At 39.5% G+C, this 25,396-nt stretch overlaps 1 protein-coding gene across 4 annotated transcripts in view; it reads right to left on the bottom strand.

Moving 5' to 3' along the window:
* bltp3b (bridge-like lipid transfer protein family member 3B) overlaps positions 1 to 25,007 on the bottom strand; it is a 33,779-nt gene extending 8,772 nt beyond the window's left edge. The window contains exons 1-19 of one of the 4 annotated variants that reach the window (XM_015036278.1): positions 24,601 to 25,007; positions 15,014 to 15,176; positions 12,701 to 12,739; positions 12,235 to 12,326; positions 11,853 to 12,042; positions 11,606 to 11,746; positions 10,605 to 10,772; positions 9,476 to 9,656; positions 9,312 to 9,395; positions 9,061 to 9,237; positions 8,574 to 8,692; positions 8,152 to 8,293; positions 7,859 to 8,052; positions 6,383 to 7,105; positions 4,931 to 5,544; positions 3,941 to 4,024; positions 1,869 to 2,017; positions 586 to 743; positions 358 to 508 (exon numbers count right to left, since the gene is read on the bottom strand). In XM_015036278.1, coding sequence (XP_014891764.1) covers positions 358 to 508; positions 586 to 743; positions 1,869 to 2,017; positions 3,941 to 4,024; positions 4,931 to 5,544; positions 6,383 to 7,105; positions 7,859 to 8,052; positions 8,152 to 8,293; positions 8,574 to 8,692; positions 9,061 to 9,237; positions 9,312 to 9,395; positions 9,476 to 9,656; positions 10,605 to 10,772; positions 11,606 to 11,746; positions 11,853 to 12,042; positions 12,235 to 12,326; positions 12,701 to 12,739; positions 15,014 to 15,176; positions 24,601 to 24,644 — 3,613 coding nt within the window. In that variant the 5' untranslated portion in view covers positions 24,645 to 25,007. The remainder of the gene's footprint in view (positions 1 to 357; positions 509 to 585; positions 744 to 1,868; positions 2,018 to 3,940; positions 4,025 to 4,930; positions 5,545 to 6,382; positions 7,106 to 7,858; positions 8,053 to 8,151; positions 8,294 to 8,573; positions 8,693 to 9,060; positions 9,238 to 9,311; positions 9,396 to 9,475; positions 9,657 to 10,604; positions 10,773 to 11,605; positions 11,747 to 11,852; positions 12,043 to 12,234; positions 12,327 to 12,700; positions 12,740 to 15,013; positions 15,177 to 24,600) is intronic. The other 3 variants (XM_015036277.1, XM_015036279.1, XM_015036280.1) reach the window with 3 other exon arrangements.
* Positions 25,008 to 25,396: the final 389 nt, after the last annotated feature.

Raw genomic sequence — 25,396 nt, 5'->3', positions numbered from 1 at the left:
CTTTTATTTTTCAGGCCCCCTTTTTTTTTTTTAAAAAAAAAAAAAAAAAAAAAAAAAAAAAAAAGTATTTTAACCTTTCCAGCAACGTCCTGCTCTTGGATAAAAGCTACTCATTTCTCTTTCCGTCTCACGACTGTCTCATAATTGGTCTGGAGTTAAAAAAAAACACCAACAGGAGCTCTAAATGTGTGTTCAACAACCTGTCCCACATGCCAGTTTTAGCTATAATTTAAAGAAGTTCCACATGAAACAAGACAAAATAATATTACAGATAAAATATGGAAAGCTGTGAAATGTGGGTGCAACGTGGAAAACATGCAGGAACCGTAACAGATCGTATCGATGGTCGTTTCGTACCAAGGCTGCGGTTGCTGAGGTACTCTCTGAGGCCGACGTTGCCCAGCTGTTTGGGAGTGACCCGACCGACCTCTAGGGTCACGGCTGAGCTCTCGCCCACCGCCTCCATGCCCACACACAACGTCTGGACCTTCAGCACCAGCACAGACACCTGGAGGAGGACAGTCAGCGTCACCATCTCCTGGTGTTTTGACTTCTTCTGAGTCAAAGACTTCCTGGGCCTCTCACCGTGTCTTTGGCAGGCTCGTCGATGCTCTGGGAGGCGGCGCTGACGCTGTCGGGGGACGCGGCCCCGTCCTTGTCCTGGACAGCCACCGCCTCGGCGGCGCTCTCCGGGACGCTCTGCTCGCTGATGGCGTCCTTGAAGCCGGAGATGGACACATCATCTGTGAAGAAACGTACAACAAGAGGAAAAGAAAAATATGACTTAAGGTTTCCTGGGAAGCTGCTCAACTGAAAATAAGCACAACACTGCCCCCTGCTGTTAGTGACGAACATCTTGTAAGTGTATCTGCACCGTTTCTCCTGATTTGTGCAAAAGATGAGATGCAAAATGTACAATGTAGTTTATTAAAGTTAGCTATGGACGTTAACTTCCTAAATGGAACATTTCTTCACAATACAACTCAGCCTGTCGCAATAATCAATTAATAGCATAAACAACTGAAATGAGCTCCATTTACAGAGACATTATAGTTCATTTTATTAATCCTTGTTTGTGTTTTTTATTTCCACTTTATTATTTTTGGTGGATTTTTTTATTTTGGATATTTGAAAAATCGTCCAGATTCAGCGTTAAGTTATATTCACAAAATTAAATGTTTATTGGATTTTGAGCGGACAAACTTAGCAATTAGCAACATATTACTTGAAAATGGTCTCAAAACATCAACATTATTGTTTATGGTAATAACTGATGGAACAATTTATCATCTAGCAAAATTTATCATCATTAGATTTAGCTGGAACACAACCATAAAAATTATGCACAACTTTTGTAAAAGAAAATTAAAGTTGGTGGTTCTAATGTGACAAGATGTGAAAAATTTCAAAAAGAATGAAAAATTTGGCACTGTAGAGTTGAAACTGCATATTTACTTATACATTTTTGAAAAGTCAGAAGCAAAACGATCCTGTTTCCCGTTTTAGGTTGGTTAGTTTTACCAAAATATTTTCTATTTGCGAAATCATACATTTCAGAACGCTATAATTTCCTCTTTTCATTGTAAAAGTGGCCTATAAAGCATCACATCTGTCCTCCAAATGCAACAACTGAGATTATAGCCAAATATTTGCAATTTTATTTAATAAAACAAGAAATTAAGGTTTTATAAACTGTAATATTATATTGATAGTTTTATTTGGGCCTCAATATTTTGGTGTTTAGCAAGAAAGATAATTTTGGTAAGTGACACAAAACTGTTTTTTTTTTTTTTCCGTCATTAAGGTTAAAAAAGGAAGAAAAAAAAAAGCATGTGTGTGTTTTTATACAGAGATGTAACGGAGTCCACCTCTCTCCGTTAAGCTGTACGTGTCTCCGTCTTCCATCAAGTAGCTGTCTATGGAGATGTTGTCCAGAGACTGAAGGGACGGGCTCTTCTTCATGTTCTTATAGGACACAGAGAAACTGGACTGGGAGCGATCGCGCATCAAACGACCGCTACAAAAATAAAACACACATGCGTAAGAAGTAGTGACGCAAAAAGCAAGAAAACGAATTCTGAATCCCAACACTGTCTGGGAACGACTAAATTTAGATCAAATTAGACATCTATTAGCAAAAATAGGTACAATTTTTCAATTTTATTAGGTCTAATATACATTTTATAATGCTGACAAATGAGATTGGAGGCTCCCAGAGCTCAGTGAGGCAGCCGTGAATTAAATGTGCATCATCTCCTCTGTGTGGGGTTGTTTAAGGTCATGTCTGCTCTATTAATGGCTACAAACAATCGGAAATAAAACCAGAACTAAATCAGAGAACACAAGGCTAGAAACGGACCAAGACGACACAAAGCTTCTTTAGCTTCAAAACAGCAGAAAAGAAAACAAAATATTATAAAAGAAAATTATAAGAAAGACGATAAGAACAGGGTGTCGTGCACACATGCAAATGCATGCCCACTGGGGGATCCACAAACATTTGCACAGATTTTATTCATGAGACCATTACGAGAACAAGGACACCGTCACGCACGCACGCGCACACGCACACGCACGCACGCGCACACGCACACGCACACACACACACAGTTGATGCTGACTTCACAGCGGCGGCGCGGCATGTTCGAGTTCTTTCCCATTTTCACACCACCCTTCTAGTCCCAGCGCTGCTTCAGAGCATCTTCTGTTCATCAGCTTACACATCCTCGATACATCGCAATTCCTTTACAATCTGCAGGAATATTCTGTGTTTTATTTAATTACAGAGTTTAAGGATGAAATGCCAGAGTTGACTAGCTGTAAATCAATCATATATTCAGTTGGATTCAGCTGCGAAATACAAGGTAAAATGTGCAATCATATTATGCTGTACATTTAACAAATATGTTCAGCAGAATATGATTTTAATGCAAATGTTAGGATTTATAGATCAGAACATGAGCATGTGATCTGATTAAGGATGTTTCCTAATTTATTTACAATTAATTTTAGTTAGAAAGCTGCATTATTGTCCCACAGGCTGGTAGGATCTGAATCCATTGAACCAAAGCCACACTAGCTGCGTTTCCATTACTAATGTACGAAAAACTTTCCCAATTTCTGTGTTTCGATTGAATAAGAAATGGAATTAAAATCACACATAAGTTTGTTCACATGATAAGTTATTTAGAAAATGTCCGCCATTTTCCTCCTCCTCCATCGATTCCACCAGAAGTAACATATTTGTTGATCATGTGACTCGAGTGACGCGAATAAAAAGTGTTTCTATTGTGAAATACCGCTGAAAAACCACCTAATCCTACTGCAAAAATGTTTAATAAAAATGAGTTTTTTCAAACCTGTTATGTGTCCATTAAGCAAATTCATCTTTGTATTTTCAATTTGTGATATTTTATGGTCAATGGAGACGCAGCTAGTGGTGCTTTCAGTTTAAAACAGACGAGGAAAAGCAGGAAACGCATCATACAGTCCAGCCATCTACACTGAAAAACTAAAAATTATACCAAGTAAATTTGTCTTACACTTGAAAAAAGAGAAAACTAACTTAAAAGTAACTTTTCACCAAGACATAAGAGCTTGATTCAAGTAAATAATTCCTTAACATTAACAAAAACGGTAAATTTCACTTGTAACTAATAGTTTTTCACCAATAGTAAGGAATCATTTACTTAAGAAGCTCCTGTATCTTGATAAGTTACTTGTAAGTCAGTTTTGTGTTATTTCAAGTGAATTAATATATTTGAACAAGAAACTAGACCAAAAAATAGACCCGACTCAAGAAATTTAAGATCTGTGCACACTGATGTAGAGATAAAAATCAGGAAGCGCTTTATATACTACACACACACTCACTCACACGTCACACTGCGGGTGTGAAGTCAGCTCTTTACCATATCTAGTCACAGATCCAGAGCCTTACATGTTAGACATGGAATAAAGGGAGGTGGATCTGCTGGAGTTTGAGGAGCTGAGAAGATCAGAAAGCACAGACAAACTTCCTTTCCTTGGTAGAGAGAAAACACACACACACACACACCTCACATCGGTCAAAGTGAAAGGCAAGAGGCAGAAAAGAGAGTTAATGAGCTCAGAAATGATGGACAATGAATGAGGCTGAAACTTGAAATGACTGACAGTGGAAGTTTAGACACAAAGCTCTTGTGTTCAGGAAGAGATTGGATCAGCGACAGAAAGACGGAGCGGTTCTAAGAAACACCGCAGGAGAGAAGAAAGTCAGATTTTATGAGGACAGAAATAAATCTGCTTGTTGCGTTTAGATTTCCCTCATTACTCAGTGTGTAAACGGCTGCTGTTGACTACACACACAGATATTTCTTAAACTCTGCTGCAAGAGATTATAATTCTGTTGATAAATGTGACACTATTTTGGAGTGGTCATAATCTGTCATATTTCATACAACTTAAACATGGATCAGAACCAAAGTATAAAAAATAAAAAAACAGGGTATATTCACTCCTGAATAGACTCACTTTTTAGATTTTAAACAAAATAAACTGTGAAAAAAAATACTCTGTAAAGAGTCATAATTCCTAATCCTGATTGAAAATGCTCAAAAATAAATATTAAGATGCGTTTAAGTGTCTTTGCCTATTTGTGAGTATTCTGCATATCGCTTTACCGTAGAAAGACTTCCTGCCTATATGCATTTTGAATAATTATTTGACTTTATTTTATTTAAGAAAAATGTAAATTGAAGGAATTTGGTACAGAATTGTTTTAAACAGAATCCCTACACCGTTTCTGAATTAAAAGTAATTTCTGAATCGAATCGTGACGCTAAAAATCTAAATAAATCGCTGAAAGACTCACGTCGCCATTCGCTTTGAAAAAGAATCATTCTGCAAGATCAAAGTTTGCATCTGCCACGAGAAACGAAGAAAAACGTACCTGGAAATTGACTGAGGCATCTTTGCAGCTGCAGCTTTCTCTTTGTCACTAAAGTCAGAAAGCGGGTCGGTGAAAGCGGGTTTCGGGTCCAGCCCAGAACCCGCTTCATCCCCGGTTCCCAACCCATCCGCCAAGCCCTCCCCCACTGCCTCTGAAGCCCCCCTGTCCGGGTTCTTCGCCGGAGTCCTCTCCTCACAAGTCGAGGAGGGAATTAACGGGGTGGCACCCAGAGTGGCGCCTCCTTCTGGACCTTCGCCACATAGCAGCTGGTCTACAGTGCAAGGCTGCTTGGCTGCTCCTCCGTCGTCAGACCCCTCCGCCACGTCACCTGCCGGTTCGAGCGTCCCCCTGCTCTCCGAGGGGGAGAACTCTGACCCAGCAGGAGATCCTGAACCCTCAGGCGGGGGAATGGGCTTCATGAGGAGCGACACCTCGGCGCTCTTCAGCAGGAGGCCCAGGCAGAAGGTGAAGGGTTTGTGGTCGGCGGGACGGTGCGTCGCGTCTTTGCGCTCTCTCTTGGAGGCTATGCTCTCCACATCCTGCTGCAGCGTTTGCTGCAGGGTTTTCAGGCTGCGCAGGAGGTGCATCAGGAACACGTACTGCCGATGGCTCACCTGAAACACAGATTTGAATAAAAGCAAAGGTTGTGGCATGTTAAACTTATTATTTGCTAAATAATACTTTTCCATGTCCCCTCAAACAGCATTAGCTACTAGCAAAATGGCAGACAACGATACAAAATATATAATAAAACAATTCACTTTTACTTTCTATTCTCAATAAAAAAATTATTGCATTCATTTAGTGAAAGTGCTACCCTCATAGAAAGATGAGCAGGTCAAAAGACAGTACAATAAATTATTAAGTTATATTTTATAATGATTTAAAAATAGAAGATTTAATGAAAAGAAATAAAAAAAAATTTATTCAATTTAATTGTTTTTATATTTTTTTATAGTTTTATCCATTGAGTTGGACCACAAGGTGCAATTCTGCTTAATAATGAGAATATAGCCATAACATTAGCAAAAAGACACAATTTTATTTTAAATTTACAAGAAAAAAGTTATTTTAATAAAAAAAAAGGTTCTAGAGTAATCAGATGTGATGTGAGCAGCTCATTCTCTTGAGCATCCAAACTTTTCTCCTGTTATTCCGACTTTATTCTGGTAATTTTAACACTTTATCCTACAACTTCATTCTCGTGAATTAAAAGATAAAAACTCATAGTCTGGCCCTAATATTTGATCACAGAGTTGACCTGAGTTCAAAGTTCAAATAAATAGAACCTTGTCATACAAGATGGCGGCCCTGGCAGTGCTGACATCTGAACTATGGAAACCCAAGAAGTGCATGAATCCAAAAATTAATAAATCAATCAGTACAATCTATTTTAAATGGATCGTCTCTCACAAAACTACCACATCTTTCTAAATAAAAACACAAACGTACCTGAGCACTTAGCGGCTTCTGCACATGCACCAACAGATGGACATCTGCATCTTTACTTGGTGACGATGACAAGCGCGAGTTGGGGAGGCTGTTCAGTGAGTGAGGTTTATGTAGGCCGTTGCTTTGTGTTGATGCTGGCGCGCTGTCGGCGCTGTAGTACTCCTGCAGCATTCGCTTCCTCTGCAAACGCGCCACCGCCTCCGCTGACGAGCTCCTGGACAGCCCGGTTCCTGCCGAGTCCTTCAGCTTCTCCTGGTGCTGGACGAGCTTGGTGGGCTGGCACGCCCACACCGTGAGAGGGAACGAGTCCACGAAGGGCTGCGGCCGCCCTTTGCCCCCACGGCTGCCTTCGTAGTCCACCCAGAACTGGGCGAAGTGCAGCGCCCAGAAGTCGGCGGCCGCAGGCATTTTGAGGGCGTCCGCCCGCATGGTGGGCTCCACCAGCCCCTGGTGGACGTGCTGCAGCTTGGTGTCCTGCTCGTGAGCGTGCTGCTGGAAGACGGGGTGGAGGACGGGCAGGGAGGAGGGCGAGCGGGGGAAAGTGGAGAAAGACGGAGAGAAGAAGGGTTCCCCTTCGAAGGCCTGCAGGAGGGCCTCCAGGTGGGAGCGGGTACAGTTGGGGGGGTGCCGGGTGTTGGTGGCGACCATCTCTGATGTCTGGATGGAGACGGAGCGAGGCAAGTCCGCCGCGTAGGAGGCGTCCGGCTCCGTGGGAACCACCAACTAAAACAGAGAAAACATTTCACATGACTTCAATTAGGGCTGAAACGATTAATCGACTTTTGAAATAATCGTCAGCTAATTTAGTTATCGATTAATTGACACAAAAAAGGCAACTTGCTTAAAGAACCGCCAGTTATTTAAATGGTATTCAAGCGAAAAATATAAACATAATGCAAAAAATTGATTAATCGCGATTAATCAAATTAACCGTTTCAGCCGTAGAAAAGAACTGATGCTGTACATCCACCTGATCAGAGTATGAGAAATATTAAGATTCAACAATAGAAGAAAAGGTTCAACAAATAATTATATGCACTTTCTAAATCATTTCAAAGGCAAGTATCATTTTCCTGCCACCAAACATTCATGCGCTACTTTATGCTAGCTTGTCTCGTCAAGTTTGAATGCAAAACTCTGAGGTTTGCGTTTGATATCTATTAATTTCATTAAAAATAAAGAAATTATACAAAAATAACAGGAAAATATACAACTCAATAAAATCTTGAAATTGAGCAGAAAAAAGAAAAAGTCTCATAATATCTGCACGTTTTAACTCAAGAATACATTCAAATGACAGGAAACAAAAAAATCAACTCAAAAAACAATTCATATGGTTTCACATGTCTTGGAAAAACTAACTTTAACCATTCTCTTAAATATGTACAGTGATCGGGCATTGTGGCTATCACCAATGTCATGAAATGGGAAAAGGTTTGAATACTTGTGCAGGGCAGCGAACGCTTCAATGCTTACTTTCAGCATGAGGCCGTCCACCTTGATGTCGACGTGTTCGTCGGGTTTCTGCGAGTCGTTGAGCTTGTAGATCTGCATGAACTGCTCCAGACTCTGCCGCAGGTCCAGAGCGAAGAGGTTGATCCACACCAGGCTGCGGGGATCCAGAACCAGCTGCAGGGCGTTGAGCTGGGCGTACAGGTTGGGACACGGGACTGCAGGAGCAGGAGGGGGAAGAAGGGAAGAGGTTGAATTTTGTGTAAAATTTACACATAAAGGGAAAGAAACAAAAATTCTTCGAGTAAAAGTCTTACTGGGGTAATCTTTTCCATCTGGAAAGTAATATTCTGTAAACTCGACATGGATGGCCGGCATCTCCGGGGGAAGATACAGCGACTTCTTATTGCAGGAGATCATGGTCTTTGGGCTGGAGCGCCGCTGGTCTGCCGTCGACACCTGGAGGAAAAAAAAAGAAGACAAATCCAGAAAAGTCAACGTTAGAGAAAATATCTGTACGGCCTCAGCTGTTCATTACACGTCAACTTTTCCACATTTTATGGAAAAGTGCATAACTTTTCAGCCATAAACATGTTTACTGGGATTTTAAGCAGAAGAGTAACAGAGTAGAGTAGATTTAAATTTCTGCTACTAACATAAAGAGTTCATAACTGTGAATTGGAAGTAAAATTATACTTTTTTTGTTTGTTTTGTTTTTTTTTAGGGTGTGTTGAGTGACCTGGTAGATGCTGAAGTCCGCCATCCTGAGGACGAAGGAGCTGGACATGAGCTGCGTCTTTGGAGGCGGAGGAGGCGGAGGGCTGAAGGAGGCGCTGGAGGACGAGGTGTTTATCTTCCCTGGAGAGAACGGACGAAACGGGAAAGAAAAGAAAAGGTAAGGGAGGGAAGAAGAAGCTAAACAAACGCAGACGGGCTCTTCAACGAGTGTGCTTCACCGCACCCAGGTGTGCGCAAAACCCACACACACACACAGCGGTACCTGGTTCTAGGCACCAGCAGCACTGGGGTGGAGGTTGTGTGTAGGGGCTCCAATCTAGGAGTCCTCCATCTGCCTCCCTAAGCCCTACTTCTCCTTCTGCACCCTCCTGACTTCCTAGAGGCTCATAAACCTCGTCCTTAAGGGACACTGAGGGACAGAAAACCCACAGGGATGACGTCCTGCTGAGCTAGCATCTGCAGCGTACGAAGAAGCACGTTTCGCTTACCGTGATGCGGCGAGCCGTGATGTGGGGAGCCGTGTGCAGCGCTGGGGCCTTGTCGGTCTCGAACCACGCCCTTTAACTTTTCCACGGCAGTTTTGTACTCGTCCAGCAGACTCTTGGCCCAGGTCTCTCTGGTTTTAGTGGCTTCGCTGTAGTGCATCCAGTGGACACAACTGTCCCCTGAGAGAAGGAAGGGAAACATGAGAGAGCAGACGGCGAAAGGTTTACCAGAAACAAGGAAGTGAAGAACCGACCTGCTTTGTGGAAAGGGTAGTAGTCGAGGGTGATGGAGCTGAAGGAAAGCTGCATCGCTCCGCCCGTTATCCTCCTACTGGTAGCTGTGGAGAAGAGAGTGAAAAATAAACCTAGACAAGAGTAAAAATCTTGGATTATTTTCTTCCTAATGTGTATTTGATACCTCTGTCCTTAGCGTGGATGTCATCACAGATGTGCAGGTCCAGGTGTGTGATCTGGAGGTGGTGTGACGTCTCACACACATCGTAGGCGCTGAACAGCTTGGCCATGGTTGCACCCTGGTCAGCGGCTGTGGACGCCTGCTGGGTGCGCACTTGTTGGGCTGTAGGGGGCGGCGACGACACCTGGTGAACGCAGACGGCATCTTTCAGCGCTTCTGCTTTACTTTTGTACTAACCTGGGTTCATACACTTGTTCCACAGTAAAATTTAAGCAGATTTCTAGAATTTTTAAGGCAAGTTTGCAAACTTTTGCAGAGAAAAACAATACAAACATACCTAAAAGAGACAGTTTCAATTCACTATTATATACAGTCTCTGTTTTTATGTTTTGAAATGTCTCTCTAGCACACCTTACACACATTAATTAAAAAAAAATCCCCAATTTAAATCATGTTTAATGTATTAAGTATAAGACAATATGTTATTAACACTCAATATACAAAGGAAGTTACAAAAAACAATCTAAAAACATGTTCTCTACATTTTCTTGCATTCAGCAAATAGAAATAATTTTGGAAATTCTAACCAACAGAAAACAAAAAAAGTTTAGTCTGATTTAACTTCAGACTGAGAAAAAGATGCGCATGTCTTTTTGCTAGGTGTATGTAGAGACTGTTTTCCAAACTTTAATAAAACGCTAGCTTGCACTTTATTACAAAACTGCGCAGTTTTAATGTTAAGCACTTTCAAGGACTTTATACAGAAATCAGGAACTTTCTAAACTTTGAAAACATCCAGTTGAAATTCTAAAATTTTTAAGGATTTCAAGCACCAGTGCAAACTCTGAAAAAAGAAGAAAAAAAAACCTGAGTGCATAAATGCTTGATTTAAGTTTTTAACATCTTTTAATGGTGGTGTAAAACATGCAGTGCTTAATATCTCCACCAGATGGCAGACTAGAGTAAATTTCAGACAGGAAAGCTTGTTGTAGGAGGACGAGTGTGAATGTTGAGCAGCAGAACAATGTTTTTGGATTTTCTGATTAAATAGAAAAACTTAGAGAGCGAGTGCAGAGCAAATAGGTAAAAAAATCACCGTACCAACTTTAGAAAGAGTTATTTGTCCACAGACCTGATCGTCTGCAGCCATGCTCTTCCTCTGCTGAGCAGACTTCTCCATGGCTTCGCTGAGGGACTTTGCATACTGAACCATAGCTTTGAGTTGGGAGTCAGTCAGAACCCACAGCAGGTCGTCCAGGATCAGAATCAGCTTTGAAGCCACAACGTTGCAGTCCTTTATCTGCATCAGGAAGAAACGCTCATGAAAAACAAAGATGGCTGACAGCATGACGAAACTTTTCAGACCAATTTATCATTGTACGAGTCAAGACTGGAACAATTTATCGTGATTAATTGATTATTGAAGTAATCATCAACTAATTTAGTTTTCGATTAATCATTGACTGGAATATCCAGACTCAAAAAAAGCAATTTGGTGAAAAAAACAAAAACATATTTAGAGCAGTAACTGAGCCAAAACTGTACAAAAAATATACATTAAGATAAATTTACAAACTTCCTCAAGGAGTATAGTTTTAGCTTAACCTATTGCAGTGCTTTGTTATTGCATTTCAGGCAGTAAAATGATAATTTTCTCATTTAAATAGGAATTTAGTTATTTATTTGCATCTTCTAATGTATTTCTAATATTGTATAAAAAAAAGGTTTAGGTGGCTAAATGAAACATAGAATGTGCCAATTTTTTTATTCAATTAATCATCAAAATAATTGATTATTAGAACAATAGTGGGTTGCAGGCCTTTACAATTTATTTATTTAGATGTAAAATTAAAATAGTACTTTTTTTCCATTTCCTTGTTTTGTACTATATTATGTTGGTCTATGTTTTTGAGTTGACATCTGAAAAAGTTCCAGCCGCTGCAACTAATGATTATATGAGTTATCGATTAATTTATCGATTATTCTGACAAGTAAACGGCCAGAAAGCCAGTTTTTTTTATCTGATTAGCAGAATAATTGACATATTAATCAATTACTAAAACAATTGTTAGTTGCAGCTCTAGTTTGGTGGATTAAGACAAATCGAGATGTTCTCTCTTCTTGGACACCAACCCGTCTCTTCAGAGTGACCCTGATCTTGGACTGGTTGGTGATGAGGCGGATCGGGGCGCTCAGCATCTCGTGCTCGGCGCTCTGGATGGCGTCAGCCTCGATGCGGATCATCTGCCAGCTGATTTCTTTAAACGTCAGGATCTGCAGCCAGCAAAAGAAAAAAAAAAACGTAGATGAGTCAAAGATCTCTAAACAAGGCAGCCTAATCAGAGCCCATTTCCTCTGAAAGGAGCCGGCGCCGACCCACCTCCCCCCTCTGAGGGTCCTGGATGCGGGTGAATCGCAGGTCGCTGATGCTCCAGCTGGTGTTGACGCTGTACACCTGCAGCTGGGAGAGCTCAAAGGAGGCGTTGAAAGCCTTGGCGCTGATCTTGATGACGATGGAGTTGATGGATAAGGAAATGCCCTCCACCACCTTCTCAGCGAAGCCATATTCACTGCGCAGGCAACAAACACGGTGATTAGCAAGTAAATGTGGGTTAATATTGGGTTTTTGTAAAGAGATTAAATAAAAGCATCGCTTTTAAATTCGACTTCAATGCATCTGCTGCATATTTCTGCATTTTAGGAATCAGATTAATAGATTTCTGGCACCAAATAACTCATTTTCCTGGAATGCAAAACCTCACCTTTGTCCAGATGCCGTTGCTATGGGAGACGGACCATTAGGGGGACGAGGCTCGTCACATGTGCTCATTTCCATTATCACCTTATCCAGGGTCTACAAGAGAACGAATAGCTTTACTTTAACAACACCAACAAAAGGAAAACATTATTTAGTGCTCATAAAACAAATATCTACCAGTAGGCGACATTAGTTTGATTATACCAATAAATAAATGTCAACTTGTGTGTCAAAAATGAAGGGACGCAGCAAACAAAAATGACGGAAAAGTGTAAATTTTCACAAGAGTTGAAATTGACCTCTTTCTTTATTATTTTCTCTACAGCATCAGCCTACCACCACAGAGTTTCAGGGGTGAAAAGGTTAGATTTTTTTCCAAAACGTTTTCATATTTGCTCTCATCACATTTCTGTCTTTCTGTCAATAATGGTCACCATCATTATTGGAAGAATGGAAGAACATGAACTTACCAAAGAAATTGGGTGAGTCTTTAGTTTGGTCCATGGTATCTGTTAATGAAAAGCCAAATGGATGTTTAGTGCCAAAAGAGCAATTAATGAAAGTAAAACAAGCACTGAAGCCAGATGAGTTACAGTCCACGTCAAATTATACAGCAGAATGGATTCAGAGCAAGTGTTTATTGGCAACTTTGATTTTCACAGAGCAACTTGTTCAACGAGGAGTCACAAATCACAGTTTGACTGTTAAAGTGAATTAAACATTTAATTTGCTTTGCTCTAAACAAAAATAATCAAAGTCACCAGCAGGGGGCGCTAGCTCACATCCATCACTACAACAATGTCAACCTGCATTAAATCTGCACCCTAAACAGTTATTCATAGTGAAGTTTTTCACTAAGCTGCAATAAAATAAAAGCTTGGATTTTTCTCTTTTCCAGTGAGACGTTATGCGACTGCAACAAAGATTAACCTATTTACGGCTTTTTCCATATGTTTATCCACTCAACATGTCCTCATTTTATAAACTTCATTTAACCAGGACAAGCATCAAATATCTTCTGTTTGCAGCGTTTTTAAGCTAAATAGGACACAACAATGGGTTTAGTTGATTTGTATGAGGAAGATACACGAGACAGGGAGCTGAACATGTGAGGAAGTGAGATAAAAATCTGTGTTCTCATTTTAAATCAGCTTGAACTGAAACGGGAAAAAAAAAAAGAGAAAGGTACCCAAGCAGTAAAAATGGTTTCTGTTCACCAGCTCCACCTGTCATAAAGAAATCAACACAAAAACTTCCAGTAAATGATTACAGCTGAAAAACTGCAAAGTCTGCATAAAAACAGACGACAAAGGATGAACAAAGCAGTGCTTACTGTGTTGCTCCCTGACAAAATGGCGACTAAATAACTGAAGAGAGATTCCAAGAAGAGAAAAAGAGGTGGAAAATGGACCTTGGTCTGTGCAAGTGTGGAGTCATAAGTAAATTATATAGCTTCTTTCAGCTTTTCCAGGGTGTGCCAAAGTCTGCTCATGAATGTGACGCATAACTGAGACCAGATCAAGTTATGAAATAAACAGAGAGCATAAAAGTAGAGCAGAGTAGATAGAGACCAAGATAACTGCTAGTGACATGCAATCAGAGGAAGCATAACCCCTACAAGTAAATTAGGTACATAGACAAGAACAATAATGAGAAAAAATCAATTTGTCCACTTAATTTTTCTATCATTTTTTTAAAATTAGTAACATTTTGAAAGTCAAAATGGCTGAATTTATGCATGAAATGCATGAAAACGGCTGGGGGTGAGGCACGGCAGTGCTGTGCCTCACCTCTGGGGGCGCTGTGTCACACAGTAAATGAAGCAGGAAGGAGGAACTACACATCTTCTACATATGTTGACGTTCTACAGTCTGTCTAATACATTTAATGAATGTGAGTGACATAATTAGTCTTTCTGATCAGCCATAAATGCTCTGTGGAAATGCGTGAGGCAGAAAGTACCATGCCTCACTGATAGGGGGCAGTGCTGAGCATAACAGGCAAAACCTACTCTTCTTCTACACACCGAGATGACTGAAAGCAGCAGAAAACAGTCAGAATAGAACCTTTAAAGGCCACTCTTCTTGTGGTTGCCAGATTTTAAAAAATGAAAGAGAGAATTACTTTTTTTATAACACTGTGATAGAAATATTTCAAAGTCTTCATTTGCAAGTAAAGGATAATACAGAATTTTGAATTTTATTCAGAAAAGAAAGAAGTTAGTGGAAAAAAGACATTCTAATTTTAAAAAAAAATATTTTTCTTACTATTCAGTGTTTCCCCCAGAAAACTTGCTAAGCTCAGTGCTCAGGGTGCATCCAGCTGGCCGCCATGTTTTTAAGTTAAAAAATGTTTAAAGTTGACAGGAAGTTTCAAAATATCATTTGATAGTTATGCATTATTGGAAGACTGGAAGATTAATACCCAACACCAACTATAAATTCTTTATAAAAGGGCAATCTTAAAAAAAAAAATAAAATAAACAATGCTAAGCCTGGTGGGAGCACAGGTATATCCTGGTGGCCCGCCAGGCTTATAATACACTGAGGGAAACCCTGCTGTTAAATTATGGTCAAAATTAAAATATTAGCTCCTATAATGGATTTTAGATTTGTACATTTGGTTCCCAGGCAACCTGTGCCTCACCAGTCATAAAAATCACAATGCAAGATTTGCCTGATGTAGTAGATGTGCATACACACACTTAACTTCACTTGAGTCCTTAAATAACTCAGTGTAAAATAAGTCTGGGGTATAATTTGAAATCCTTGTTTTGCCCTCACCCTGATGGCCGCCTTGTTGCAGAACACACGGTTGATCGCCAGCCAGGTGGGCAGGTCCAGCAGACTCTGCAGAACCTCCTCGTCCAGCTCCAGGTTGGTCAGCTGGCCCTCCCCCTTCAGCGTACTCAGGTTGATCTTGTCCGGCGACAGGTTCTTAGCAAACCTACGAGACAACGGGACAGCGCCAAGCTTAGCGGCTGAGGATATTTATAGGAGAGGAGTTGTTGGCAAACAGTCGCCACCGGATACGCTGCTGGTACATGAGATGTTTACAAAAAAAACACCCACATCTAAGGGCTTGGAAAGTGGCCTGCGTCAAAACTCAATGTCAAAACTTGAATTTTAACTAATATTTCTACAGTTTCTAGCTGGAACCGGGGATAAATCTACCAGGGTAGAAATATTCCCAAATGGTAAACAGCTGAACCGTGTTGTCAGGGCAACACGCATGAATTAAAACTTTGCTTTGAGAAGAATTAAAATCAACTAATGACTACCTTCTGACAATTAATAAATTAATCTCATAAAAAAGCCACATTTTCCAGATTTTTCATTTAACCTCTTATGCTTTTTTATACAATAAGAGAAAAACATTAAAAGATGCAAATAAACAAACATTTAAATGCAATAACACAGAATCCCTTTAGTGAATTTGAACAAAGTGAAGCTAAAACTTTCCCACTTGAGGAGATTAGAGTAAAACATTTACAGACAAAAGTGCCTTTATTCTAAATTCAAAAGCAGTTTTGGTTTTATTACTTCTCTAAATGTCATTTATTCAACAAATGCCATTTTTTAACTCTACTCCAGTTAATTGGTTACCAAGTCACTTGACAGTTATTTCAATAATCCATTCATTACAATTAATCGTTTCAGCCCTAAAAGGTTAGGTTATAACCTGTAATCACTTTGAAACGAATAGAGAAAGTTTCCCAAAATCTATCATGGTTATTTCTTTTATCAGAGCTGATCAAGACAAGATTGACTAAAGTCAGTCTAGACAAAGGTTCTGGGTGGCCTAGTCAAAGTCTAAGCTTAAATCTGATTGAGACATTAAATAGGTCAATTATCCTCAAAAACCCTGAAATGGGAGAATTGTGCCACTGAACTGGAAAAGACCTCATTCAAGCTGTTATAAACACTGATACTTTATTGAGGTCAAAGGTGACAGTCTGGGTATCAAAGGCAATTACTTCCTCCATGTAAGACCAGTCTGATTTTCATTACTTTTTTTATCTAAATAAACTCAAACCACCATTTAAAAAAATGGCTTTTTACACAAATTACATAAACGTTGTGGCTTCTGCAACCACAAAATAAAGACAGGCTAATAAAAAATGTTCCAGGTTATTAAGTTCTGTGAGCAAATATTGGTCTGATAGATTTGAACACACAACCTGGATGCCTATGACCTGAGTGTTTTCCACCCACACTGTGTATTAGTTAATAGTTACCAGAGTGGTCTGGTACTAAAGGTCTTATTGACCCATTAATCTCTGCAGCTCAATCTAATGAAATGATTTACCAATCTCACCATCTGCTACTGCAGTACAAACTGACAATGTTTGTCAACCTGGTTTGGTCATCAAACAGCAAAGCAGACATAAATTGTTTTCAGCACCACAAAAGTCATAAAAATCATACTTTAGCATAAGAAAGTGCATAACACTAATGATTCAGGTAACACTAAGCTGCTAGTCAGCTAATCTTTCACACACAATCAGATTAAAGCTGCAAACCGACAGGATCAAAGCTCAGACTTTGACTATAAATAAAAACCTTGGATGGTAACTGGTAATAAACAGAAATTAAATTACTAGTTAAGAAGATCTCTGGACCAAAATGGGCAAAAATATTTGTCCCAGTTCAGTTGGAGGTTAGAAGACCAATGAAATGGTTTCTAGTTGTCTAGGCGATAAGGAACTGAATCCATCAACAATGGTTTTGATACATTCAAACAGCTTCACTGCAACAAGGGTTATCTAGTACTACCAAGTGTCTGATTTGATGAGATATAAACTAAACTGTTCTGTTTTTAATGGTAATCAGGTTAGATTTTGAGGTGAAGTTGGTAACAAACCATAAACTTTCCATGTTTGATTGTAGCATCAGGACTTCCAGTGGATGGCTTTGAGGATTAGACCAGTAATGTGCCGTAACTCCACTATATTTGATCACGTTACACTAAATCTTTCTAAAGTCGACAACTTGCTAGGCAATCCTAACAACTCACCCAACAACCTCATGTTGGACACTAAGCTCCTAGCTAGCTTAACACATGAGCTCATTCAGGAGTTCATGAAATCTACTAGAAATGAGGAGATTGAGAAGTTTATGGTTGGAATACTTCACAGTTGCTTGAATTAGCATTGAAAGACACCAGTTAACAGTTTAAGTGATTGCAGAAAGCATGTGTTAACTAGCTAGTTAGCTTCAAGATGACTGCTACCAGACAGAAAAACAACTGGATTCTTATCTGAGACTGCTAAATCTTTGGTGTTTTACGTGTAGCTGCTGTAAAACTTTGCCACCCCAAGCCAATAGTGCATGAATGACTTGATCCGGAGCCAATTATCAAGAAGCACATGATGTATAGTTGAACTACTGCAGGGGAGTCAAACACATTTTAGTTTTGGGCCAAATCAAGATCACGAATGCTCTTAAAAAGGTCGGTTATGCCAGAATGCATTCATAAAACCTGATTGATATCATTTGGCAGTAAACGGATAAAAACTACATTGAGATGATTGATAAGCACATTTGGTGTTTAGTCTAGAATCTAGAGGGCCACATAAAAAGCTATGGCGGGCCGGATTTGGCCCACGGCCTTAAGCTTGACACCTGTGACCTATTGGAACAGGAATCTCTAAATTACAAAACATTATAAAAGAGGTTAATGAACAAGAAATTCTGACTTTAGCTGGTTATTTTTCCAAATTGGACATTGACATTACGATACAAATAAATATAAAAACCCAAATCAAAAGGTACGTAGAACCAAAATAATAAGACTTGAAGAAAGTTCCAAACAAAAAGATGTGCAAACCAAACACCAGTAAGTAACTGGATACATGTAGGAAGATAAAAGCTACATCCAGCAGGAGACATAATGAGGTGGTTCGTTAGCAGCAGAACGGAAGAAACCTTCCACTGAACAGCGCTTTGTGATTCAACGAACTGATTCAGTCAAGTTAGGGTTGTTTTTCACTCAACATAATCTCAAAATAATTCAGCTTTAGGGTCACAAACAAATCCTCGACACACCAGAACAAGTTAAAACAGGCCTTTAAAAAACAAAATGTGGATTCTCAAGAGAAAGGCACGTTAAGTTGGTCTCTGAGGATGATGTTATGGGAGCCTCTCCACCTTGTGGCGAGTGAAATATTCATTTAAGCAGCTGATCAAGTGTCAAGCAGCTAGTTTGGCTTACCCTCTCACTCCTTATCTGGCTTCTCAGCCTCTCATTGGTCACATCCTGCTTCCAACTCCATAAATAAATCAATACTGTAATTTTGCTAAATGTTTGCAATCAACAGCGCTGCCATCAGCACTATTGGAGTTAAAACTAAAGAAAAATCACACCTGCTGACCTTTTTCCAGTACAACAGTTCGAGTATAGAGTCATATTTCCCGTCCTTTTCGTCTCAATAGACTTCATCCATTATCCCAGCCAGCAAGTCTGTGCTCATCAGACCAAAACCAGGTTCGTAAAAAGGTTATAGGAGACCACTGAGGAGAGCGAGTGGTTTTAAATGAAATATTAACGACAGCAATATCCAAACCTGCATTCCTCCCATTTGGAGGTTAAAGAGCACAACGTTCCAAAAGTACTTTTTCCTTTGACATAAAGGTCAACTTGAAGGTCTTCTGTCCCAAAAGGTTAAAGAATAAAAAATAATATGCACCAATTTTAATATAATTCTTCTCTTAAATCAATTTTTACACAATAAACCACATAAGGTTTTCATCTGAGAGCCAATGGAAATGGGCTGGTGACTGAGCAGAGATGATTTTCTGCTTCACTGGCCAGTAAGAATCTCAAAAATCCAATAATTTTCCCCATTAGTGAATGCACCATTCCAGGTGACACTCATAAATCCAGAGTGGAGGTTGTTAGTGAGTGAAAAAGACTCAAAGTTTGTGACTTTTACCATCGATCGAGTGCCTGAAATGTAAAATCTGAAAAATCAGAACCAATTTTGTAAAAATTGAACCCAAATCTCTTATTTGAGCATTTAGGTTCAAGTTTAGAACTCATCAATTAGATACATATTAAAGACATATTCAGCTATCAAGCCAGTTCCTCTTATGGATTGTAGTTTTGCTAAATTCAACGGAAACATGTCTACAGCTATGATAATGCATCTTTTCTCTTAACTACACCCTGCAGACATTCTGGCACACCAAACTGTGTGCAGGCGTCTGTGGATTTGCAGAATGGGAACAGCTTTTCTGTGTTCCCTGATGATGAATTTGTGGTACGGCCTGATGACAGCGATGCCAGCAGGAGTCTGGCCTTAAGGAAAAATGACCAGAGTGAGTCAGACAACAGCCAGCTTATTTTATCCACCCAGACGGAGGCGGCCTAAATTGTGAAATATATAAAATGACAAACAGGAGAGACAGCGTGTGCAACAACAAACATCCACAAGGCAATCTCTCTGCTGTAAAGGAGTGAGAATTTTAATCAGGCAAAGTTTACCGAGGGATAAAAGAGAGAGAAAACAACACTGAACAAAGAGTCTCTTGGGTTTATTTAGGTTATTATTTTTCCATGAATGTGTATACTGTATTCCCAGGAAGTCTTGTGTCGTTCATCCAAACGACTGAATTCAGGGGTTCCAATCATTTTCATGGCTCTAAGTGAAGAACGAGTTGCTCTTAGGATCTCATAGACTGTAGTACCTATATTATAGCAAGGTGGACTTGATTAACAATAAAAATATTTTAAAAAAATACACAGAGAGAGTTCAAATTTAAGCCTGCACAAAGTAAGAAAGAATTTTTCTGGTATGTTGCCAATCCACATGTTAAATCCTTATTCTTTCTAAATTTACTTCATAAAATAACCTATTTATTATCTAGAAAAGCATGGTATGGGATTTTCTCTTTTTGCATGTTGATTATTTGATTTACTGCTCTGGACACGGTTCCTTATAATCTATGTAGATGTCAGACATTAGGTTGAAATCTAGATAAATATGATTGAAATGCAAACGTTACTAAAGATGAGAAATGATGGGAGTGAGTGACTGATAAAAAAACAAAAGAAAAGCACAGAACCCCACTGTGCTTATTTATTTTAATTAAAAGAAGGCAGAGTGAATACATTTAATAATCTTTGCAGTTTCAGCATTATTCCAACTTCTAAGTAATATTTTGATTAAGAGCAGAGATTTGCAAATCAGGTGATGTCTCACTGGCACAGAGCTGATGTAAACAATTAAGAGCTTCATTAGTTGCATAAGGAGTGGTAGAAATAGAGGACCTCAAATACCTGAGCTGTTAAAGGCTGTGAACCGTATCCTAAAAGGTCATAATTTGCTCACCGCTGTTTAAATAAGCAGAAGTATTTAATTAAGAAAAACTAGAGATGTCAGTCCTGATATATATTTATTTATACTGCAAATTCCTAATTGCACTTTTTGTCTCTTTTAGTTTCTTTACTATTTATTTTACATTGGCTGTTCAAGGTTTCCCGCAGAAAACTTGCTAAGCCCAGTGGTTGTGGCGCTCATGTAGTCATTCATCCTGCGTTTTTGAGTTAAAACATGTTTAAAGTAGACAGGAAATATGAAAATATCACTTGATAATTATGTGTTATTGGAAGATTAATATCTGAACACCAACTATAAAGTCTTAAAAAATGAAAACATCTTTTAAAAACTTAAATAAATAAGCAATGCTTAGCCTGGTGGGGGCACAAGTAAAGCCTGGTGGCCCGCCAGGCTTATAATGCACTGGGGTAAACCCTGCTGTTGTCCTAATTACACTGAATATTGTGAAGCTATAGGAGTATTTAAGTGCTGTACTGATGCAGTTACCAAAGAAATGTGTACATTTATCTGTTTTTTTAAAAAAAGAAATGTTTTAAGTCAATTCAGCTGTTTTGCTGCATCATATCGGCATCGGCTGATACTAATCCTCACAAATTGGAAGTGGAAAAGATAAATCATGCATCCCAAAGAGAAACTACATTTAATGTTAGTTTTGTTGAGCTATTCAAATTACAAACAGCTGTTAACTTGTATATTTCTGCTGATGAACCCAATTAACAGTTAGGGTTGAATCATTTTAGTTACATTTGCCCTAGGGCTGACCTCATTATGAATTTGCTTTGAAGAACTTCCTGTTTTGCTCTAAAACGTCACATCTCATGTTTTTTAGAGTTCAAAGCTACAAGAAGTCAGGATCCCAAAGCAAAAGTTAAAAACCCAATGATGGTCGATATTTAAAATCATTTCAACAAAGCTGCGGGTCTCACCTAGAAGAAAGTAAGCCCTAGTTACACATCAGCTGGATGCCAAAGTCTGCAGGAATCCTGGCCAAACGTAGAACACACTCAATCCTAACACAGAGCCTACACACACAATGGCTTCACAGAGCTGTGCTGATTAGACACCCACAGCCCCACACTCAGTCATGACTCATGCAGTAATAGCTTTCCCACCAGCAGTGACTCTTCACACTGGATCATCGCTGCTTTGCATCATCATCTCACAGCTTACTGCAGGATGGAAAGAAGCAGCTCATGATGACAAACACGGCAGCAACAATGGAGCCATTTTTCATGGTGAAACCAATCCTCCAGGGACGAAAAAGAGACTTTCGGCTTACTGTCATCTGGGAAAAGGGTGGGATCATCTTCACTCATCAATGCCAGGATTATTACTTCCTTTAAATACAACAAAGACGGCAATGAGTCTGATTAAAAAAAGAAGGACTTGCTTAGATATTTTATAAAAGCGCTACCTCCTCGGTTTGTTGGTTGACTGTCAAGTTGACTGATCTTGTTGATCAACTAACAATTACTTAATAAGTGGCCATTTTATTCAAAACCTGACTTTCTCTTGTATGAAGATTGACTGTTTCCATAATGTAAAGGGCTAACATTTTCATAATATGCTGGATTAAAGAAAAAAAACACTGTGAAACTTAAGGGAGCTTGTCGAATGCTTATATTTCAAAACAGAACCGAATAAAGTGCCTTTTGGATCCCATAGTTTCTCTTTTCTGGACTGGGATAGCTCCGTCATCTTTATTTCTGCATCAACTCATCCGTTTCAGGATAACCAGAGGTGCCCTCTGCTGGATTGCAGCCAATCTCCAACACTACATGGTTAATAAACCATTAATTGGTAATTAATCTAAAGTTGCTTGTTTGCATTCCTAACAATAGATTATAATTGAAGTGGGAACAAAATCCCACTGTGAGAAATTGATTGGATTTCTCTACATTTCTGAGTATGAAGTGACTGTAATAGATTATTCATCATGAAGCATTGTCACACATCTTTCCTAGAGGTGCCAATCAGTGAGGGGAGTGCTGTTTGTGTCTGTGTACAGAATCTGGCCGGTAGCCAGACTTCTGTGTCGATACACAAACCCGTATCTCTTTCGCAGACAAAACACACAGTTAGTCTCACGTCCCCCCTGGGGGCTACCTGGATATGACCTTCTATGAAAACCTTTATTGATTAACCTCTAGCACAGGGACGCTCACTTGTGACTCTGAATCTGATGCAAACCCGAAGAGAATTAGAAAGGCAGAAGGTTGATCTTAAATTTTGACACCTCCTCCATAATCTGTAGCTGTGTAAGCACACCTACGGTAGGTATAAATAAGCTGCAGGAGAACAAACTGTTCCTGAGGGATGAAGATGAAGAAACATGCCGGCGCGTAGTACGCAACAATCGCTGCACCCTCAATGAGGAGTAAATGAGGTAATGGTGCTTTGCCATTCTGACAGCATCACTGTTTCTGTGATGTCACTGCACTGGACAGGCGCCGGATTGGCTGCCCATCAGTGAGGTCAGCGTCTGCTCTGCAACCGACCAATAAGGCCGACGCAAAGAACCTTAAAGCTGGACGACATCACTACTTCTCCAGTCATTTCCTGCTAATGCTGCTGAGGGCCACGCACAGTCAAGTGCAAACACACTTACTGTCAAAGCACACAAGTACACGAGGACAGAGGACAAGTGCTGCCTCTAGCTTTAGGTGTGTGAAGGACAAAGCAGCATGCTGATGAAATTCGGTGTCAAAAGTCCAACTCCCTGAACTACAGAGTCGTTTCTGACGCCACCATCGAGCTGCTTCGGTTTTTAAACAGTCAACAGCCCCTAAAGATAAATGACATCCACTTAAAATTCATTCAAATAAAATTGTTATAAATTCTGTTTCCTGCATGCTTCGAGGTTTCCCAGGAACAAAACAGGGAAGCATTGAAAGTCCCTCAAGAGTCGGTGGAAAAAATAAATAATTCATGGAAAGCTCTGTGGAGCCGAATGCTACTCATAACAGCAGGACATACAATCTATAAATAACTAAAATCCACCCTTCCACTGCCATTTATTAGCTTCTGAGGAAAAATTAAGATTCATTTAACTTTAGGTACAAAGTAACACGCATAAAAATGATGTTAAAGACATAAAATCCTTTGCAATTAATTGGGAAAATATATAGTTTATAAAATAAAGTGTATGGTTTTAAGAGCTTCTTTTTGTTTTTCTTATTATTTATCATATTAAGAAAACTGTAACTGAATAGCAATAAATATATGATAGTCCTAAAACAAAGACCCATACATGACTTGCTTAATCTACAAAATGATTGTGTTATAATTATCTCCAATGTCAAAATAAGCAAATTATTAGTAATAATAAATTTGAGTATTCTGTGTTTTTATTATATTCACAAAATAAAAAAAATAATTTTGTATATTTTTATCATAATAAAAATACAATAAATATTTTTTATTATTTATTATATGAATAATAAAGTCAACACGGCTGTAAATGGGAGGAGTTGAGAGCCCTGCAGAAGACAGTGAGGGAATCTTAACGACTTACTGAATCATGTCTACCCTCCTGATATGAAACTATATCAAGTTAAATTATTATTTATTTGCTTTATGTGTTTTCTTTTTTGTCTCAGTTTATTTTTCCGTTAATTTTATCCAACTGACTGTCCATCCAGGGAAATGGACTTGAAGTTAACCCCGTAAATTTAGTCTAAACCGTTTAAAACGTGCTAAAATGATTTTAAAATACTTCAAATTGTTTCTTACACCCTGGAAATAATGTGACAGCATGTGAAAGCTGAGATTGTCGATTCACTCACAGCTGGTTCAACCTGCTTTAGCAAAGGAGAGCTAGCTAAGGAGCTAACCCTTTAGCCAGTTAATTAGCGACTCTCTCCATCTCTAAACCCCGCGCACTGTCTGACAGGCACATCGTAAGTAACAACATCCCACGTTGACCTGAATTTGTTCCCAAAATAACAGCAATAATGTGTTAAAAGCCGCTTTATGGCTACCTGACAGCTGAATCTACATCTCTGCTGCTAACCTCCACTAACCACCCACCTGGAGAGATGCTTCAAGATCTGCTTCTTGATGAGCCCAGCCATGGTTGAGCTAATCCGATATTTGAGCCGCCGTCGCCGGGAACGAGCTTTCTGGCCAGCCTAACTGCTAGCTTCCCCACCTCCACTCGAGCTATAAACAAGCAGCTCAAATTCTTCTCCCCGTGTCGGTCTTCATTTCACCGCCGTCCCATCGCTTTAATTTCTGAGTGAGGGTTGAGGCCGCCGGGTAAATGACATTTCAGACGTCCGAAAGGCAGCCCCGGCAAGAGGACAAAGCATTACCGGGTGTCCTGATGAGGTACGGGAACGGTGCAGGTCTCTGCAGTGTCATAAAGAGTCCACCTGGTCTCACATCATCCGGGGAACTGCGTCTGGCCGCTGCCACAGCGCCCACCGGGCGGAGACAACTGCTGCCTTCAAGGTCCGCTCGGAAACAGCAGCATTCACAGTGTAAATTTTCTCTAACTCGCCTCTATTTTTGTTAAATTTATATCCACCATCTTTAATGTGACAGACACAAATTAGATACCTTAAAAAAATGAATACATCTGTTTTACCTTCATAAGACACCCATTTAGTAAATAGAATCTACCTTTGGGTTTATTAATGTTAATATAAGCACGGCGGTTCTGTGAAGATATCAGAGGTTTGTTGTTGGAGAGCATTGGTAAACGTATTAAATCGTAAACATCAGCAGGACAAATAGAAGCAGGTTAAGTAATAAAACAGTCATTTTTGAACGTCTCATTACTGATCAAACAATCCATCTTTTGAAAATTGAATTTTTCACAACA

The sequence above is a fragment of the Poecilia latipinna genome, unplaced genomic scaffold (genome assembly GCF_001443285.1).
Source record: "Poecilia latipinna isolate Pla-1442-1.1 unplaced genomic scaffold, P_latipinna-1.0 Scaffold363, whole genome shotgun sequence".
NCBI lineage: Eukaryota > Metazoa > Chordata > Actinopteri > Cyprinodontiformes > Poeciliidae > Poecilia > Poecilia latipinna.
The sequence above is the reverse complement of the archived record's forward strand: the minus strand, read 5'-3'. Positions and strand labels throughout refer to the sequence as shown.